Below are 20,847 nucleotides of genomic sequence, written 5' to 3'. Positions count from 1 at the left end.
ACATTCTCCAGAATAGATCACATTCAAGGTCACAAATCAGGTCTCAACCACTACCAAAAGATTGGGATTATTCCGTGCATATTTTCAGACCACAGTGCTTTGAAACTAGAACTCAATCACAACAGGAAAGTCGGAAAGAACTCAAATACATGGAGGCTAAAGAGCATCCTAATAAAGAATGAATGGGTCAACCAGGAAATTAAAGAAGAATGAAAAAAATTCATGGAAACCAATGAAAATGAAAACACAACTGTTCAAAATCTTTGGGATACAGCAAAGGCAGTCCTGAGAGGAAAGTACATAGCAATACAAGCCTTTCTCAAGAAACAAGAAAGGTCTCAAATACACAACCTAACCCTACACCTAAAGGAGCTACAGAAAAAACAGCAAATGAAGCCTAAACCCAGCAGGAGAAGAGAAATAATAAAGATCAGAGCAGAAATCAATGAACTAGAAACCAAAAGAACAGTAGAACAGATCAAGGAAACTAGGAGCTGGTTCTTTGAAAGAATTAATAAGATTGATAAACCCCTGGCCAGACTTAACAAAAAGAAAAGAGAAATGACCCAAATCAACAAAATCATGAATGAAAGAGGAGAGATCACAACCAACACCAAAGAAATACAAACAATTGTAAGAACATATGAGCAACTCTATGCCAGCAAATTAGATAACCTGGAAGAAATGGGTGCATTCCTAGAGATGTATCAACTACCAAAATTGAACCAGGAAGAAATAGAAAACCTGAACAGACCTATAACCAATTAGGAAATTGAAGCAGTCATCAAAAATCTCCCAACAAACAAAAGCCCAAGGCCAGATGGCTTCCCAGGGGAATTCTACCAAACATTTGAAGAAGAATTATTACCTATTCTTCTGAAACTGTTCCAAAAAATAGAAATGGAAGGAAAACTTCCAAACTCTTTTTATGAGGCCAGCATTACCTTGATCCCAAAGGTCCCCCTTTGGGGTCCCCCCCCACAAAGGCCCCATCAAAAAGGAGAATTACAGACCAATATCCTTGATGAACATGGATGCAAAAGTTCTCACCAAAATACTAGCCAATAGGATCCAACAGTACATTAAAAGGATTATTCACCATGACCAAGCAGGATTTATCCCTGGGCTGCCAGGTTGGTTCAACATCTGCAAATCAATCAACGTGATACAATACATTAACAAAAGAAAGAACAAGAATCATATGATCCTCTCAATAGATGCAGAAAAAGCATTTGACAAAATACAGCATCCTTTCTTGATCAAAACTCTTCAGAGCACAGGGATAGAGGGTACATACCTCAATATCATAAAAGCCATCTTATGAAAAACCGACAGCGAATATCATTCTCAATGGGGAAAAGCTGAGAGCTTTCCCCCTAAGGTCAGGAACGCGGCAGGGATGTCCACTATCACCACTGCTATTCAACATAGTATTAGAAGTCCTAGCCACAGCAATCAGACAACAAAAAGAAATCAAAGGCATCCAAATTGGCAAAGAGGAAGTCAAACTCTCACTCTTTGCAGATGATATGATACTTTATGTGGAAAATCAAAAGACTCCACCCCAAAACTGCTTGAACTCATATAGGAATTCAGTCAAGTGGCAGGATATAAAATCAATGCACGGAAATCAGTGGCATTCCTATACACCGACAACAAGACAGAAGAGAGAGAAATTAAGGAGTCGATCCCATTTACAATTGCACCCAAAACCATAAGATACCTAGGAATAAATTTAACCAAAGAGGAAAAGGATCTGTACTCAGAAAAGTATAAAATACTCATGAAAGAAATTGAGGAAGACACAAAGAAATGGAAAAACGTTCCATGCTCATGGATTGGAAGAACAAACATTGTGAAGATGTCAATGCTACCTAGAGCAATCTACACATTCAATGCAATCCCCATCAAAACCAACCACTTTTTTCAAAGAAATGGAACAAATAATCTTAAAATTTGTATGGAACCAGAAGAGACCCCAAATAGCCAGAGGAATCTTGAAAAAGAAAAGCAAAGCTGGTGGCATCACAATTCTGGACTTCCAGCTCTATTACAAAGCTGTCATCATCAAGACAGTATGGTACTGGCACAAAAACAGACACATAGATCAATGGAACAGAATCGAGAGCCCAGAAATGGACCCTCAACTCTATGGTCAACCCATCTTTGACAAAGCAGGAAAGAATGTCCAATGGAAAAAAGACAGTCTCTTCAACAAATCGTGTTGGGAAAATTGGACAGCCACATGCAGAAGAATGAAACTGGACCATTTCCTTACACCGCACACAAAAATAGACTCCAAATGGTTGAAAGACCTAAACGTGAGACTGGAGTCCATCCAAATCCTAAAGTAGAACACAGGCAGCAACCTCTTCGACCTCAGCCACAGCAACTTCTCCTAGAAACATCACCAAAAGCAAGGGAAGCAACAGCAAAAATGAACTATTGGGACTTCATCAAGATAAAAAGCTTTTGCGCAGCAAAAGAAACAGTCAACAAAACCAAAAGACAACTGACAGAATGGGAGAAAATATTTGCAAATGACATATCAGATAAAGGGCTAGTATCCAAAATCTATAAAGAACTTATCAAACTCAACACCCAAAGAACAAATGATCCAATCAAGAAATGGGTAGAAGACATGAACAGACATTTTTCCAAAGAAGACATCCAAATGGCCAACAGACACATGAAAAAGTGCTCAACATCGCTCAGCATCAGGGAAATCCAAATCAAAACCTCAATGAGATACCACCTCACACCAGTCAGAATGTTTGCTAAAATGAACAAGTCAGGAAACGACAGATGTTGGCGGGGATGTGGAGAAAGGGGAACCCTCCTACACTGTTGGTGGGAAGGCAAGCTGGTGCAACCGCTCTGGAAAACAGTATGGAGGTTCCTCAAACAGTTGAAAATAGAGCTACTATATGACCCAGCAATTGCACTACTGGGTATTTACCCCAAAGATACAAATGTAGTGATCCGAAGGGGTACATGCACCCCAATGTTTATAGCAGCAATGTCCACAATAGCCAAACTGTGGAAAGAGCCAAGATGTCCATCAACAGATGAATGGATAAAGAAGATGTGGTATATATACACAATGGAATATTATGCAGCCATCAAAAGGAATGAGATCTTGCCATTTGCAACGACGTGGTTGGAACTGGAGGGTGTTATGCTGAGTGGAATAAGTCAATCAGAGAAAGACATGTATCATATGACCTCACTGATATGAAGAATTCTTAATCTCAGGAAACAAACTGAGGGTTGCTGGAGTTGTGGGGGGGTGGGAGGGAGGGGGTGGCTGGGTGATAGACATTGGGGAGGGTATGTGCTATGGTGAGCACTGTGAATTGTGCAAGCCTGTTGAATCACAGATCTGTACCTCTGAAACAAATAATGCAATATATGTTAAGAAAAAAAAAAGAAGAAGAAGATAGCAGGAGGGGAAGAATAGAGGGGAGCAAATCGGAGGGGGAGACGAACCATGAGAGACGACAGACTCTGAAAAACAACCTGAGGGTTCTAGAGGGGAGGGGGGTGGGGGATGGGTTAGCCTGGTGATGGGTATTAAAGAAGGCACGTTCTGCATGGAGCACTGGGTGTTATGCCCAAACAATGAATCATGGAACGCTACATCAAAAACTAATGATGTAATGTATGGTGATTAACATAACAGTGAAAAAATTAAAAAAAAAAGAAAGAAACATGGCAAAACATGAGATTATTAAAAAAAAAAAGATGTGGTATATATATAATGGAATATTACGCAGCCATCAGAAAAACCCGAAATCTTGCTATTTGCAATGACGTGGATGGAACTGGAGGGTATTATGCTAAGCAAAATAAGTCAATCAGAGAAAGACATGTATCATATGATCTCACTGATATGACGAATTCTTAATCTCAGGAAACAAACAGGGTTGCTGGAGTGGTGGGGGGGTGGGAGGGATGGGGTGGCTGGGTGATAGACATTGGGGAGGGTATGTGCTATGGTGAGCGCTGTGAATTGTGTAAGAGTGATGAATCACAGATCTGTACCTCTGAAACAAATAATACATTGTATGTTAAAAAGAGAGAGAGAGAGAAGATAGTAGGAAGGGAAAAATGAAAGCGGGGGAATCAGAGAGGGAGAAAAACCATGAGAGACGATGGACTCTGAGAAACAAACTGAGGGTTCTAGAGGGGGAGGGAGTGGGGGATGGGTTAGCCTGGTGATGGGTATTAAAGAGGGCACATTCTGCGTGGAGCACTGGGTGTTATATGCAAACAATGAATCACGGAACACTGCACCAAAAACTAATGATATAATGTATGGTGATTAACATAACAATAAAATTAAATTAAAAAGAAAAAGGATCTTGTCACAGGAAGTAAAAAACTTTCAGAAGAAGTAAAAAACATGTCCTGGACCTCAGATCCCCCCATGGCCTCAGAACCATGTGAAGCCCCCCAAGAAACCTATGATTGTGTCCTAGACTCTTGGAAGAATCCGTGTAAGAAGTTTCAGGCAAGCTAATAGCTTGCATCTCCATGTGTTCCCTTCCAATTTTATTTGCCCATAGGCTCAATCTTTAGACATAAATTAAGCTTTGTAGGTCTGAGTTCATATAATACTTAGCGATCCAAATTGTTAAAAAACAGTCATAGAAACTAAAACACAGGCTAGATGAAAGCTGATAATCCATGTTCCAAGGCACAGCTCCCTCACTTTTTTCTTGAATAGTGCATTGGTGGTCACACTCGTTTTCTTCCCTCTGAGGCTGACTACTGATGAGACTACCATTTCCTCCTGACAATGCCACAATTGTGGAGTTGGCATTTTTATGTAAATAGCTGTTCTCTGATTCATTAAGCCCTATTGCCCCTGACATTTTTTTTCTTTCTGACCCTTATCAGCCACACACTGGCAAAACAGGAAGAAATAAAGAGGACAAAGAAAGGCAATAAAAGGGTTACAACCAAGAAGTATATTGTGACTGTGACCAACAAGGAAATTTAGAAATGGGTGACTGAACACCCAAGGATGCTCTGTCAGCTGGTTACAGCTACAACATTTGTTCAAAGCCTGACAAGTGCTTAGCACCATTTCAAGGTGTCACATAGAGATACATAGGAAATGACAGTCATAGACACTACCTTAAGAGCACTGGCAGTTTAATAGACAAGATAGCATAATTAAATGCCTATATTCTTGTATATGTACAATCTGGCCCTTGCTTACCTCTCTACTTACTCTTTATTTCTCTCATAGCACCCGTTACAAGCTGCAATATTCAGTTTATTTATTTGTGTTCTTGATTATTATGGCTCCCCTGAGCCAGAGTGGCCCTGTATGCAACAGTGTGTCCGTTCTAATTATTTATAGCTACCATCCCCAATCTCACCCACTGGAATAGAAATTCCAAGAGGACAGGGGCCGTGTCTATCTTATTCACCGCTGTAACCCCAGAGATTAGCAAAATATACCTAGCAGATTCTGAAAAAGGATTTACGAATAAATAAATAAATACAATATTAAATAAATAAAGCCAGCAATGACTATATAAAAAGATTATGTAATATCTTCTGAATGCTGCTACTAATTCAATAATACAAAATTAAACATGAACCTGGTTCCAAAATAATGAGCAAATTTTTCAAAATATGTGGATGAGAAAAAAACATCTCTAGGCCCCAGGGTAGCTGCCCTGAAACTGACCACAGATGCATAAATGTGCATGGCCAAGATCAGCAGAACTTCCCAGCTGACCTATAGATTCATGAGTCACTGAACGTCAGAGTGGTTCAGTGTGGCATTGTTGCAGCAGTAACTAATAGTATACTCTTTTAAAGTAATAACAATTGATTACCAGCAAAACACACCTGAAAATACAAACATGATTCCTCTTTATTGAAGTGGAAAGTATCTTTAAATTATTTGATTCCTCTTTTTTCAGACAAACACCTTCCCTGCAGCCACATTCTCATGACCGGGGCTGAGCAGACCTGGGTAGGATAGACTCAGAGAACAGACATGAAGGAGACCAGCAGGCCCAGCACCACAGCAGTCGGTGTCACCTTCCCAGCACCTTCTGAGTCCCAGTATTTCTCACAGACATCATCCAGGACCGAGAGCACAGCCTCCATGGTCTCCTCACAGGTGGCCTGAATCTGCGCAGCTGGCAGAACCAATCCATATGTACCATTTTCCCTCAGCTCAAACGTGTATGAGAAGGGAATTTCAATGTCCCGAGCCCAGTCTCTTGAAGACCCTGATGTGGTATCTACAAACAAAAGCATGAAGGCAGAGGTAGAAATTATTCTGCGAAAGGGCAGGTTTCTATGGCTATTTCAGGGATGAAAAGTTCAATGCAGCAACATGAGTGAACTTTTTCATATTAAGGATTCTCCCTCTCACTGATATGATGCCCTGTAGGGCTGGAAGTACGTCTCATTTAGCCCGTCTCCCCTCGCCACCTCCCAGAATACCTAGCATTATGCTTGGCATATAGCAGAAGTTTGGGTAAAGTTTCTCCGCTGAATCAAAGATTAGACAACCTATTATTACAAGGCAAGTGAACTGACATATAAAGGAACAGAAATAAAATGAGCAACAAGGAAAATATTATGCAAATATTATCCAGGTGGTCCTCAGGCGGGTGGAGGAGGTGGTGGCTGGGGATGGGGGAAAGCTGTGCACTGTCCTTTTAACTAAATTCTTTTCTGTGTTGGATCCTTTCTCCAGGCCCCACCTGCTTTGCTTTCTCAGACTGATAGGTCCTCTGAGAACTGAATCAACTGACCAAGGATCACGGGAAAACATCCTTCCTGTTAACTCCTATACTTTCTCACTTGCCAGCTCTTTTTAACTGAAGCCAGAGGGAGTTCTGGTCTGAGCCAGTGTATTAATTTTTTTTTTCTTTTAGCTCACACCTTATCCCTAGAGAGCATAATTCTATATTTGTACAGACTCCCTTTTATCCTTGGTCATTTTGATTTGTACAACTTCCTGTTGAACCCAGGAGCTCTTCCATCCCTCTCCTGCCTACCCCACTCCCCAAAGTCCACTGGCTTCTTTTGTGCCTTAGATACTATTGAAGAGGCAAAAAAAAGCTACTTACATAAAATATCTGCACTCGATCCAACTCTATAATTGGTTCCATGCTTTTTTTTCAATGCATTTGCTGCCTTCTGTCCAACTTGGATCTGTAGGTGGGAAATGCAGAGACAGATATCTGGTGTTAAAAATAAATCCAACAATCCAGAGGGTTGGGGATTTTGTCCAAATCCATCTCCAGAGTTCCAGACCATCTTTCTAACTTCCCATTGGACCTCTATACCTAGGTAGCCTTCTGGTACTTCAGACTCAACACACTCACACCCAATTTCATCATTCCCCCACTAATAAAGCTGTTCTGGTTTCCATATTTCTGACTGATCTGCTCCCCCAAACACATGTAAAATCCTGCAGTCACCTTTGACTCTCCTTCTTTCAAATGGTCACCAAGTTGCATTTCCAGCACCATCACCCTATTTTAGTCTCATTACCTCTGAAATGGACTATTGTCATCTTCTAGTAAATTTCTCTTCCTCTCACCAATCCTTATCTCAGTCGATCTCCTTTGGATTCCAGGTGAACTTCGGTAGAATAGAACTATGATCATGATCCTGCTGAAAAGCCTTATTCTTAATTGCCCACCGAATTAATCATAAGCTTCTCAGTTTCACATTTGAGATCCTTTACGATGTGGCCCTAGCCCACCTTTCCCACACCATATTCTTTACATCCTACCTTAGATGATAGTCACCCTCAAGTTTTCCCACTGTTCCCCAGACATGCCCATTTCTTCAGACTCTCTACCTTTTCTCTGGATATTCCGTCCACCTGGCATGCCTTACCTCTTTTCTCTGCCTGTTGAAATTCTACCCAACCTCAAAAGACTTCAAATGCTGACTCTTCCATGGGACCTTTCCTCATCACCCCAACTAAATCCTCTCTCTCCCTACTTCCCCCTCCACGTGGCCCTTTGTTCATACTTCTCTTATAATTCCCTTCTTATTTTTCCTTATAGGTATTTGATACTTATCTCTTATAGGCTTATAGAATTTCAGAGCTAGAAGCTACACCCCTCCCCACACCTACCACCATGTCACCTGACTACACTGGAAATCTCTCAGAACTGAATGATTTCTAATGTCTTAGCCTTGCTCTCTGCAAACCTTTTCCTGAGATCAGAGCCACTAACACTGAGAGATCCAAGTGTATTGGCTGTGTTTATTAACCTTCTGATAAATTTCTTCAACAATCTTTCAATAGTCTTCTCTAAGTTTTCCCCAGCCCAGACTCCCTAATACCTCCCCTTAAATTTCACACAAACACCACCAAAATCCCCTTGACCACTCCCTGTCTGGACTGTGATCCACCTTTGCTTTCTTTACCCCTTAGGGCAGCCTGACTGCTTTTGCAGGTGCATCAGCTCCTCTGACTTCTGACTAGTGATGAGTCTAACTTTAAACCTTCTTGGTCCTGCATTGTTCTGCATTGTCCTTCATTGTCCAGCTGAATCCTGGGGTATGACAGAGCGGTGCTTGGGCAGAGAAGGGATAGGCATGGTGAAGTTCAAAAGGAAGAGTAGAAAAGGGAGTAAGTGGTGGTAGGTCATATACAGCAGCTATGAGCAGCATTCTCAGGGCACTTGGGACTTTCTGTGTGTGGCAAAGGTAAAAGAAAAAAACATTCAACTGAACATATTTTCAAGAGCTTTGCCTCCTCTTTACTCACTACTGAGAATTCTGTCTTGGGCCAGTCACCTCTCTCTTCCTAAAAAAAGGATTCTAAGTCCGGCTTAGTTCCTGGGCTCATTGACCAGAATGACATGATTGGTAAGAAGGGCTTGAGAAGTGCATGAAATAAAGCTGGTTTGAATCATTTACACTGCAAAGAGGTACAAGAGCTGTTTTTGTAGATAGAAGAGAAAATAAGAAGGGGAAGAGAGTCAGAATAAAGATTTCTGGAGAGATAAATTCTGCTAAGAAAATAAAAATGACGGGTGAAGAGAAAGGATCAGGGTAATTGCTATCTGTGAGTGAAATGAAGAGCATGAGGTGGGGAGGGGGAAAGAGTTGCTATGATTTACCAGCTACACTCCCTTTTGAAGTTCTTTCAAAGTCTGGTAGAGACATGAATTGCCTTTAATTATTTTTAATTCCCATATGTTTCTGCATTTCTCTGAATGAAACTCCATGCTAACTGGTCCACGTGGGACCTTAACTTTTATTTGGGTTATATGCATCAGCTCCAGGCTACATTTTCCTTCCAAATGACTCTTGCATTTTTTTCTTGTCTGCAGTTCACCCCAGACAACGATTTCTTTTTTCTGATTGCCAACCTTTACTTATTTTATCCTATGTAATTCCTTTCCCTCACATCCTGTGGGTTGGGAACAGTCTTCCTACTTTCTTCTTCTTACTATGGAGAAGTCGATAGGAGTAGGAAGTATAAGGTTTATGAGAAGTATACAGTTGTGACCCTAGCTTGTAGACTTGGTTCTTTCCAAGAAGAGGAAATAAAATCTGAAGACTCTGACTTCTATCCTTAAGGGTGGACCTCCTGATTATTCTTCCCTCTCCTTTTGACAATATACCACACGGCCATAGGGAGCCAATTTCTCTGCTGACCTTCTTCTCAGCCCAAAGGAACGTTAGTCAAAACAGTAAAAATCCCTTTGCCAGTAGTACATAATTTACATTTCTAAAGACCTCAAGCCTCCTTAATAACTCCCAGAGAGTTTCCTATAGGCATATATTCACAGGGAGGCACACAAAAAGGTTGATGAAGGCCCTGGCATGTGTGTGGGAGGAAGGAGCTTGGGATGAGAGCTAGAAGTTGATATGGGAAGAGTTCAAATGGAAAGAATGTCAGCATTTAAAACATTAGAATTTTTATAGCTATTCTAATTTCCAGAGCAATTTAGAACATGGCTATATATAGTTATGTTTCCCCTACATAGTGATTGCCAAGTTGTCTATCATGCAGTATAATATTTATCATGATTTCTACAAATTTTTGGTTTTGTAAATATATAGAGATTAATTACTAGTCTCTGGTAGTTGTAAATAGTACCAAAAATGGAGATCTCCTTCAACAGTTGGCTTGATTCTGTGTCTTTGTGCACTCTATCAAAGCTTACTCATAAGAACCTAAAACCACTGCTAGCTAGCTTCAATGAGGTTGACACAGGTGGCAAAATTTTCACATTGTCTTTTTACTGACAAGTCTTAGAGATGAATGTTTATGCTAACTCTTTAGCACCTGAGACTGTAAGAGATACAGAATGGAAGTGCCCTTTCTCAATTTGATGTGCCCATTTCTGCATATGGTACTAAAGCGTTCTCGGTAATTCCCACCTAACCCTAAACTTCCAGCCATGGCGATGTCAGTGCCATAGGTCTCTCCTGACAGTTTGCCTCCTCTAGTCTGTGGCCAGAGGGCTCTAACCAGAGAACCAACAGCACAAGACCCTCTCACATTTGAATACAAACTTTGCAAAATGGTCATATAGTATCTGTTTTCCTGAGCCAAGAAGGGAACAGAATTCCCTAAAAAAAAAACCAGGGGTTACAGTCTGCTTTTTTCTGCTGGTGGAGGGCCTATTCCATTAAAGATCTATAGTGGCCTACCTTTGGTGGTTCATACGTGTTTGTCACAGATCCCTTTGAGCAGAAAGCAGACATCTACAACAAATACCACAGGAACTGGGAGATAAAACAAGTTCTGGGCTTCTCAACTGAAATCTCTGTTTCTGCAGTTTCCTTTACTGAAGAAATGAAATTTCTAGAGCTCAGGAATAGGAGAAAATAGGACACAGTGATCTGGTCATCAAAGTTAAAAGGAGCTCCTAGAAGTCGCATGCCCTTTCTGAGCAGAGAGGCAGTATGAGGAGGCTGAATGAATGTATCCTCTGGAGTCTGAAGACATGAGTTCTAACCTGGGTTCTACCAATCACTGTCTATTGTTAACTCAAGGTCTCAATTTCCACATCTTCAAAGTGAGCTTATTATATTGTCATCGGGTCAGATGAGATAATGGTCCTAAAATCCCTTTGTAAATTGCAAAGTGCTAAGCAAATGTTAGTTATTGCCGCATCCTGCAAAATGATCACATAGTACAAATGTCCAAAAACACTGTGAGAAAGGTATCGAAGTACTACTGGATATTCTTGGTTGTTGGGGGGAAGAGCTTCCTTCAGCAAAGATCGGTAATGGTTTTTCTTTTTATGCCCAGACATGTGTTCTCTGGGTCATGCTCCAGTGGGAGAGGGGCAGGACAGGTAAGAGAACCATTGGGTTCCCAAGCCTCTGTGACCTCAAGACCAGACTGAGCTTAGCCTCCATCCATCCCAGCATCTGTTGATAATGAGGGGTTTGTTCTAAAAAATAAAAAAGATGAGCAGAGACTAACAAGTGTTGATGAGTACGTCGGGGAAATTGGAACCCTTGTGCACTGTTAGTCGGAATAGAAAATGGAGCAGCCACTATGGAAAACAGTATGATTGTTCCTCCAAAAATTAAAAACAGAACTGTCATATGATTCTTCAACTCTACTTCTGGTTATATACCCCCAAAGTTGAAAGTGGGATCTCAAAGAGATCTTTGTATATCTATGTTCTTAGAAGCATTATCTGCAGTAGCCCAAAGGTGGACACAATTCAAATACTCACTGACAGATGAATGGATAAAGAAAATGTGATACATATATATGATGGTATATTATTAAGCCATAAAAAGGAAGGAAATTCTGACACATGATACAACATAGATAAACCTTGAGGACATTATGCTAAATGAAATAAGCTGGTCACAAAAAGACAGATACTGTGTGATTCCACTTGTACGAGGCATCCAGAGCAGTCAAACTCACAGAAAATGAAAGTAGAAGGGTGGTCTACAGAAACACGGGGACCGGGAGTTGTTTTTAATGGGTACAGATTGCCCACTGTGCAAGATGAAAGAGTTTTGGAGATCAGTTGCACAATAATGTGAACATACGTAACACTACTGAACTGTCCACTTAAAAATGGTGAAGATGGTAAATTTTAGGTTTTGCGAATTTTGCCGTGACTAAACGTAGAAAAAAATAATGTGTTTTTTTTTAAGATAACAAATATTACAACAATTCTAAATTTGCCCTCCCTTTGATTTGTGTCCGCTGTCCTCAGGTGCACGAAAGGGCAAAGAGACCGGTCCTACTCAGCAGTTGTGCCTGGTGCTTGGGTAAGCACAGCTTCAGAGGACCCGGATGTAGCAAAGGGCACCTTCCCTGCACCGGCTTGGACTTCACTGGCACTTCTCCTTACACATATCCCTAAGCAAATACTAGAAGCGGAGTATAGAAGAAAATAAAGCCTTGCGTTTAGCAGAGAAGAGAGCAGATATTATTTAGCCATGTTATTTTAGATATGCCATATTCCACTAACTGCTGGCAAGTTCTTTAAAGCACGGTTCAAAAGCTATAATTGCTGAACGGAGCTTCAAGAGAATTTACAGAAATGAAAGCACATTCCTGCAGATTATTAACATAATCGTCTCATTTATATTATAGACGAATACCTAAGATGTCTCCCAACTTGACACTTTACGAAACAGGTAGTTAATTAATGTAGGTAAAGCGGCATTTAACCTGAAGCCTTCCCAGCAGGCGTCTGGCAAGGTGTAAAAAGCAGAAGAAAAAAAATAAGGAAGAGCAGAGAGAACAAAAGCAGGGCTGGAGCCAAAATCTTGAAAATGGAAACCAGAGAAAGGAAAGCCAGGGTCCCACGGGGGCTTTTGTAAAGACTCTGGTGCTATGGTCTTACCAGTTCCTCATGGTTACTGGACTCATTTTTAGTGTAGCCATAAGGCATGAGAATGAGCTGCCCGTAAGAGTGCATGGTCAGGAAGCACACAATGCTCTCCTTCTTGCTCTCTACAAAGCTGGAAACAGCCTTAGTCTCTGGCTCCGAGGCTGGTCCTGTCCCACAGAATGTTAAATCGTGACAGCTTTAGAGGCACCAATACCTGGAATATACAGAAAACCATGAAGAAGTCAACATGATACCAGTTTAGAATGGACTGAGGGCAAGGAGTCCCCCTTGCTCAGGGCAACCTATGGGTGGAATCGGGGCTTGCCCTGGCTTGTCTAAGTTAGTTCAGGTTAAATCAGTGAGCGAGGGTAGTCATTCAAGGAGGAACTCAGAAAGGCAGGAGGGCTGACATTCAGATTTGGAGACAACCTCCGTGCTTCCATGGCCTACAAAGGAAGACGCAAAACGAAATGGCATTTTCAGTCATCTTTTACTTAAACCTGTGGTGGGCCCTGAAATAGATGTTTGGGAACCAGTTCTTGGGTTCCTAGGTCAGGCTGTCTCCCTCACTGTCTTACTGGTTTCCATCTCAGTAGAGCTATTTTGCAAGGACACCATAGTCTGTTCTCCTCAGTGATGATAATAAGGACCAGCAGCTGAGCACCTTGTACCCACTGGGCATGGTGGTCAGCCCCTCCTCTGTGGCAACTCATCAAATCCCCACAACTACCTACTGATTGGATGGTAGGACTACGGCCCACATTTTAAATAAGAGAAACCTAAAGCAGAAAGATGAAGAGATTTTTCCAAGACCACACAGCAGCCGAGTCTCAATTTTAACCCTTGCCATCTGGTTTTTAACCAGATTGCTCTTAACCATTTCTACCTCCTTATTTGCTTCTGATTCACTGGACGTGTTGAAATTCAGAAACATGAACATGCCTTAAGGAGAAGGAAATGTTTGCCTTATTTACTCTGCCTTCCCGCTATAAAAATAATCTGCAAGGATAATTCTCTGATTTTTTCTTTTCTTTATGAAAATTCATATATTTAAAAATAAAGTGATAGATTTCAAACATATTCACTTTGATCTAGGTCTTCTTTGCCCTCATTTAGCCAATCCCACTTGAAAAGAGTCCTGCACTGGAGTGCTGCTGGTTCTTCCTACATAGATAATGTCATCCCTTAGGGTGAAAACACTGGTCAAGAAGTCCAGGGAACTGTGCAAAATTAGATGTTTATTTTTGAAAGTTTTATCTCTAGTAATTCACCTCCATCCTAGCTTCTCTTTTCCATTCTTTGCTCATCAAGTCATCAACTAAACATGTACTTACTACACCAGGCCACATTGAAATTTCGATTGAGATCTGTCCCAAAACATGTGCCATTATTATGGTATGAATGGGATTTCCTCCAAAGCCGATCCTGTAACAGAGGAACATAGAAAAGGTGCTGTTCTAGGGTCTCATAAATCACAGTGTTGGGGATGAGTGGGTGGCCCTGGAACATAAAAAATAGTCCCTAGGATTGTCTGGGAAAACTTGCCTTTAACATAACAAAGCTTGTGCCTATAATTTTTAGTCTCACAGATGGGCCAGCAACACCCAATAACAGGAACATCTGTCCAACCCAAGCGTACCTACATGTACACCATCAAATTGGAGGGAGTATGGCTTTTTCCTCAGGAGCAGATTAGCAGTGCCTGGTGGACGTGATCTGCTTAATCAGGGAAAGCTTCAGAGAGTCATATTTTATGTCCAAGTGATAAAGGATGAAAGGTAAATAGCTTGGCAGATGGAAAAAGGCTGTTCCAGGTGTATCAGTGATGGTCTCTGCACATTTCTGGAAGCAGAAGACTGATGAGTGGAGATGAGCATAAAGACAAGTTTCTCCAGACAAGCTTGGAGGGAAGAATTTGATTTACACCCAGGCTGAAAGGCTGCTGCAGGAAAAGGGGTCCCAGGAACCGCTTTTGGGGGAGCAAAGGGGAAAAGGGAGGAACGGATATTCTCTAGAAACGGGTTCTTGTTTGTGGAGTGATCTGCTTTTGAAACATTTTAAAGAGGAAGTTTTCTTTTTTTTTCTTTAAGATTTGTTTGTTTGTTTATTTATTTGAGAGAGAGAGCATGCAAACAAGGCACGCGAACAAGAGTGGGGGAGGTACAGAGGGAGAGGGAGGAATAGGCAACCCGCTGAGCAGGGAGCCTGATGTGCGGGACTTGATCCCAGGACCCTGGGATCATGACCTGGGCTGAAGGCAGATGCTTAACCCACTGAGCCACCCAGTTGCCCCAAGAGGAAGTTTTCCCTTAACTAAAAACTTTATGAGATGTTTGCCCCCTTTGTGAATGATCACAGTGGAAAATGAAAGTTGGGTTAGAATTTATACATCATTTGTGCCCCTCATGCTTCAAAACTGGATGGTTACAAGGTAGTATATGAACTTTATACCAATCTGACAGGCAGTCCACAAACTTGAAGGAGGTGGACTTGGAGAAAAGTTAAATCTGGCTGAAAAACTGGGAACATGTCAAAAAACAAAGAAACAAACAAGCATAAAAACATGTGCTGGATTTCAACTCTAACAAGGCCCCCACTTTCTCCATCCTAAACTTGATGTAGATTGTTGGCTTAACAATACTGAGTTGATTTTTATCCCAAATGGGGTTTCTTCCTTTACATGGCCCCAAAACATTTCTGTCACTACAATGACTAAGGTCAGAAAAATGAACTGGAGTCAAGATCTAATTCACGGATTCATCCCAGAACCACGCTCGATGTACTCAGTTGTCCAAGTATAGATATAACCATCTACATTAAGAACGGGAAGCACGTAGAAGTCCAGGTTTCTAAGGAACCTTCCTATCCTTGGGTTATCTTTATAGTTTTGTAGAATCTGAAAATTTAAGAGAGAAACATTTGAAATGCTCCCGGGAAGAGGTCTTTTTTCAATTTTCTAACAATTTCAACATAATTATAAGAGGTGATTGCACATGGAACCTCTACTCTCCTGCCCTCCAACCCTGCTTCAGTTGTCCTATTTGTTATGGTAGTGATTCTCAAGCTTTATTTTCCATCAGAATCACCTGGAGGGCTTGTAAAACTATGACTGCCTGGCTTTCCTCCCCCATCCCACCCTCTTCCCTTAATTCACTAGGTCTAAGGTGGTGAGGTAAAGCCCCAGAATTTGCATTTCTCACAAGTTCCCAGTTATGTTGATGCTATTGGTCTAGGCACCACACTTGGAGAACTTCTCCTTGTGGGCTTCTTTCTGTTCTGGTTTCTGAAAAGACTGACACAAAAATTATTTTATAGGGTATAGCTAATACGTAACAATTCACTGAAGCTAGGTATTTTCCACATGCTAAATCTCTTCATCTGCACTATAGATGCCCTAAAGAGGCCATTCCAAGCTCCTTCTGCAGGTGAAAAACTAGGGGTCGGTCCTGGTGTTAGAAAATTTGCTCAAGACTCTCTGAAAAAGGCAGCACCAGGCTTTACCCATCTCTGACTTCCACAATGTATTGTCTTTTTCGCTTAGATATGTGGTTTACCTTCCAGTACAAATTATTGTGGAGATCATAATACCTAACTCAGTTTTCAGTGAAGCTACTTATAAATTCCATTTCCCTAGGGGTGAAGGAGTAACTCAGTAGGGAGCTGCATTGCCTACCTGAGAAAGAAGCAAGCTTTCTAAATAGCTAAGATGTGACAGGTATTTTGTTGGGCAATTAACCATTATAAGAAAGCTAAAGACACTTACTTCTTTCACAAACCATTGGCAAAAAGCTGGGGCAATCCATTCCCTGGCATGAATTCCACAGTCCATCCAGATGATCTTCTTGGGGTTATTGGATGGTTGGCTGATCTGGAGGGGACATCCGTGCTCTATTACCGAACAATTGCTTATAATCATAAGCTGCTGTGCAAAGTTATCAGGTCCCTTTCTTCCTCCACTCTGTGATTCCAAGCATGAGGCAGGGATGATGGGAAAGACACCCACCACTATCCACTTCTGGTCAACCCAGTCTTCTTTCCTTTCTCCCTGTGCCGTTCTTGTGCCTCAGTTTAGCCTCACTCCAGCAAGAAAGATCCCCTCCTCTTTCAGAGGGGTGGGCCAGGTAGGAATTAACCTGGCAAGTGTGGATTCTCTTTGATGGAGAAGAGGTCGTGAACCCTCTCAAGTTTGTCACAGTCACGTCTGTTTTGAATGTAAATGGCCTAGACTCGAGCTGTTCATTGAAAGCCACTGGGAGCTGGGCTGATGAAGGCTCTACATTCTTATCAGTGAGAAATTTACAAATTGGGATAAAGACAAGACTGGATCCATCATATTCAAGGGGCTTTTTCCCTAGAGCCTCACCCATTTTCCTAATCCAGCCAGCATATTTCCTAAACCACTTTTTATCTTCATTCCCTCTTACAATTACCCTTTTTATGAGTACATGTATTTGATTATATATTTTTCTTTATTGCTTCCTTATTATATACCAATTCTACTCTTTAAAATATGCCCCAGGCAGAGGATATCTAGATATCTTTTTTGGCTGACTCAGCTCTGAATTTGACAGCCTATCCAAAATCAGGTAGGTAGGCGCCCCATGCTTAACATATTAGCCAATCATTCACTCAACTCCTGGGTAAATTCAATTTCAGAGCCAATAGATTTTTTTGTAGTTCTAGATAACTCTCAAAATTGGGAATGTGCTTTGTAAATTAACATGTCCACAATAAGTTGTAAGAGGGCAATGAACTAAGTAATTAAGGTAATTTCCAGCCTTTTCACTCACCTTCAAATAATACATGGACCGGATCTCATAGGTCATTCTGAGGAAATGCTGTGTCACCACTCCTGTGTACTTCTCACTTATCTGAATCATTCACTGATAGATCTGAAACAGCCAGGGAGGACTGTGGATATCAATAAGAAAATTGTTTGCTTGCCTCTAATTAAGATAACTGCTTCTCTCATTAAGATACTGAACTCTGGACTATTCGCTCTACATTACAACTGTGTGCTAAACAAACTACAAGACTAAACCAATGAACTGTGCTGACCCCCTCCCATTTTCTGTAAAGATCAACCATGCCACCCAATCTTTGAACACCTATTGAACTTGACAAATAGGTTATTGAGCATTAGTAGATTCAATAATCCACTGATAACACTTCAGAAACATCATATCCTTCAAATGGCCACATACCTCTAGACTTCCATGTGGTACCCAATCATGCCAGCAGTTTCAGGTCAGGCTGATTTGAGGGGATCCTTTTGGATCCCTATATATATATATATAATGTTCCCCCTACACACATCCTCTTCCACTATTAATAATCCCACACCACAATGGAACATTTGTTAGATTCAATGAACCTACATTGACAGACACATTTTTATTTCCCAAAGTTCATAGTTTACATTAGGGTTCACTCTTCGTGTTGCACATTCTATGGGTTTAAACAAATGTATGATAATATGCATCTACCATTGTAGTATCATAGAGCACAGTCTCACTGTCCTAAAAATCCTCTGTGCGCTGCCTGTTCATCCCTGCCCTCCCCAACCACTGGCAACCACTGATATTTTTATTGTCTCCATTGTTTTGCCCTTCCCCGAATGTCATGTACCTGGAATCATACAGTCTGTAGCCTTTCAGATTGGCTTCTTTCCTTAGTAACATGCATTTAACTTCTCTCCATGTCTTTTCATGGCTTAATAGCTCATTTCTTTTTAGAGTTGTATAATATTTCATTATCTGGAAGCACCACAGTTTATTTATCCATTCACTTACTAAAGGGCATCTTTCTTAATTGTTTAATTGGCAATTATAAATAAAGATACTATAAACATCTTTGTGCAGGGCTTTGTGTGAGCATAAGTTGCCAGTTCATTTGGGTAGATGCCAAGAAACCTGATTACTGGGTCATGTAGTAAGAGTATGTTTGGTTTTGTAAGAAACCAGCTTCCAAGAAACTGCCTTCCAAAGTGGCTGGACCATTCTGTATTCCCACCAGCAATGTATGAGAGTTCCTGTTGCTCCACTTCCTTACCCGCATTTGGTGTTGTCACTGTTCTGATTTTGGGCCATTCTAATAGTGTGTAGTGGTATCTCATTGTTTTCACTTGCAGTTTCCTAATAACATATGATGTTGAATATTTTTTGCAGGCATATTTGACATTGGTATGTCTTTGTTGGTGAGGTGTATGTTCTGGCGGTTTGCCCATTTTTGACTCAAGTTGTTCATTTTCTTATTATTGAATTTTAAGAGTTCTTTGTTTATTTTAAACAACAGTCCTTCATCAGATGTATCTTTTGCAAATATTTTCTCCCAGTTTTTGGCTTGTCTTCTCATCCTCTTGACATCGTCTCTTGCAGAGGAAGAGGTTTTTAATTTTAATGAAATCCAAGCTATTAATTATTTCTTTCATTGATTGTGTTTGTGGTGTTGTATTTAAAAAGTCACGTTTTCTCCTATATTATCTTCTAGGAGTTTTTTAGTTTTGCATTTTACATTTAGGTCTATAATCTAATTTGAGTTCATTTCTATGAAGGGTACAAGATCTGTGTCTAGATTCACTTTTTTTTTTTTTTGGCATGTGTATGTCCAGTTGTTCTTGTACCATTTGTTGAAAACTCAAATTTACTCTACAGTGTCATCTTTGTTCTTTTGTCAAAAATCAATTAATTATATTCATGTGGGTCTATTTCTGGGCATTCTATTCTGTTCCATTGATCTATTTGTCTCTTCTTTCATCAGTACCACATCGTCTTGATTACTGTAGCTTTATAAGTCTTAAAGTCAGGTGGTGTCAGTCCTACAACTTTGTTCTTCTTCAATATTATGTTGGCTATTCTTAGTCATTTGCCTTTCCATATAAACTTCAGAACCAGTTTGTCAGTATCCACAAAATAACTTGCTGGGATTCTGATTTGGGATTGCATTGAATCTATAGATCAAGTTGGGAAGAATTGACCTTTTAACAATATTGGGTCTTCCTATATATTTATATGGAACATCTCTCCATTTATTTAGTTCTCCTTTGATGTCTTTCAGTAAAGTTTTATAGCTTTTCTCATATAGATCTTATACATATTTTCTTAGATTTATACCCAAGTATTTTATTTTGGGGGTGATAATATAAATAGTAATATGTTATTAATGGAAAATTTATCTTGCTCATCACTAGTATATAGAAAAGCAATTGACTTTTGTACATTAACCTTGTGTCCTACAACCTTGGTATAATTACTTATTAATTCCAGGAGGTTTTATTGGTCAATTCTTTCAGATTTTCTACATAGATGGTCATGTCCTCAGTGAACATAGACAGTTTTATTTCTTCCTTCCCAATCTGTATACCTTCTATCTCCATTATTTGTCTGATGGTATTAGCTAAAGCTTCCAGGGCAATGTTCAAAAGCAGTTGTGAGAGTGGACATCCTTGCCTTGTTTCTGATCTTAGCAGGAATGTTTCTAGTTTTTCACCATTAAGTATGATGTTACTGTAGATATTTTGTGGTTACTCTTTATGATGTTGGGCAAGTTCCCCTCTATTCCTAATTAACTGAGTTTTTATCACAAATGGGTGTTGGTGTTTGTCAAATGCTTTTGCTGTATCCATTGATTCTGTATCACGTGATTTTTTATTTTGTGCCTATTGTTGTGATGGATTACATGAGTTGATTATCAAATATGAAATCCAGTTACTGGATTGACTAAATTTCAATTTTTTAACCTGGTTCATTTAGCACATATACCACAATTACCCACTGTAATAGAAATCAATTTCCCTACACAATTCTATGACTTTAAACTTGGAACTATTTGTTATTTTTAATTGTTACTAATATTTATAAGAATAGCTAATATTAATAAGAATTGTTATTCTCGATTTAATAAGTTCTTCACCCTCAAAATTGTAAATGTTTTATTACACTACTGAATGAATTTTACCTATTTACCTTGTTCAAATGAAAATTTCATGGGATAGGATAGTCTAAATAATCAGTTAAAATAA

The 20,847-nt window shown here is 40.2% G+C and overlaps 1 protein-coding gene across 1 annotated transcript; it reads right to left on the bottom strand.

The window, feature by feature from the left end:
* Positions 1-5,866: 5,866 nt before the first annotated feature.
* Positions 5,867-18,916, bottom strand: CPO (carboxypeptidase O). The gene is given in 8 exon segments (XM_027590652.1): positions 5,867-6,269; positions 7,107-7,191; positions 12,840-13,023; positions 14,158-14,253; positions 15,614-15,723; positions 16,591-16,695; positions 17,618-17,738; positions 18,879-18,916. Coding segments are annotated over 8 exon segments (1,002 nt in total). The 3' UTR covers positions 5,867-6,006.
* Positions 18,917-20,847: the final 1,931 nt, after the last annotated feature.

This window comes from Zalophus californianus, chromosome 3 (assembly GCF_009762305.2).
Source record: "Zalophus californianus isolate mZalCal1 chromosome 3, mZalCal1.pri.v2, whole genome shotgun sequence".
Taxonomy (NCBI): Eukaryota; Metazoa; Chordata; class Mammalia; order Carnivora; family Otariidae; genus Zalophus; species Zalophus californianus.
Note: the sequence above shows the minus strand (reverse complement) of the source record. Positions and strands in the feature narration are given on the sequence as shown.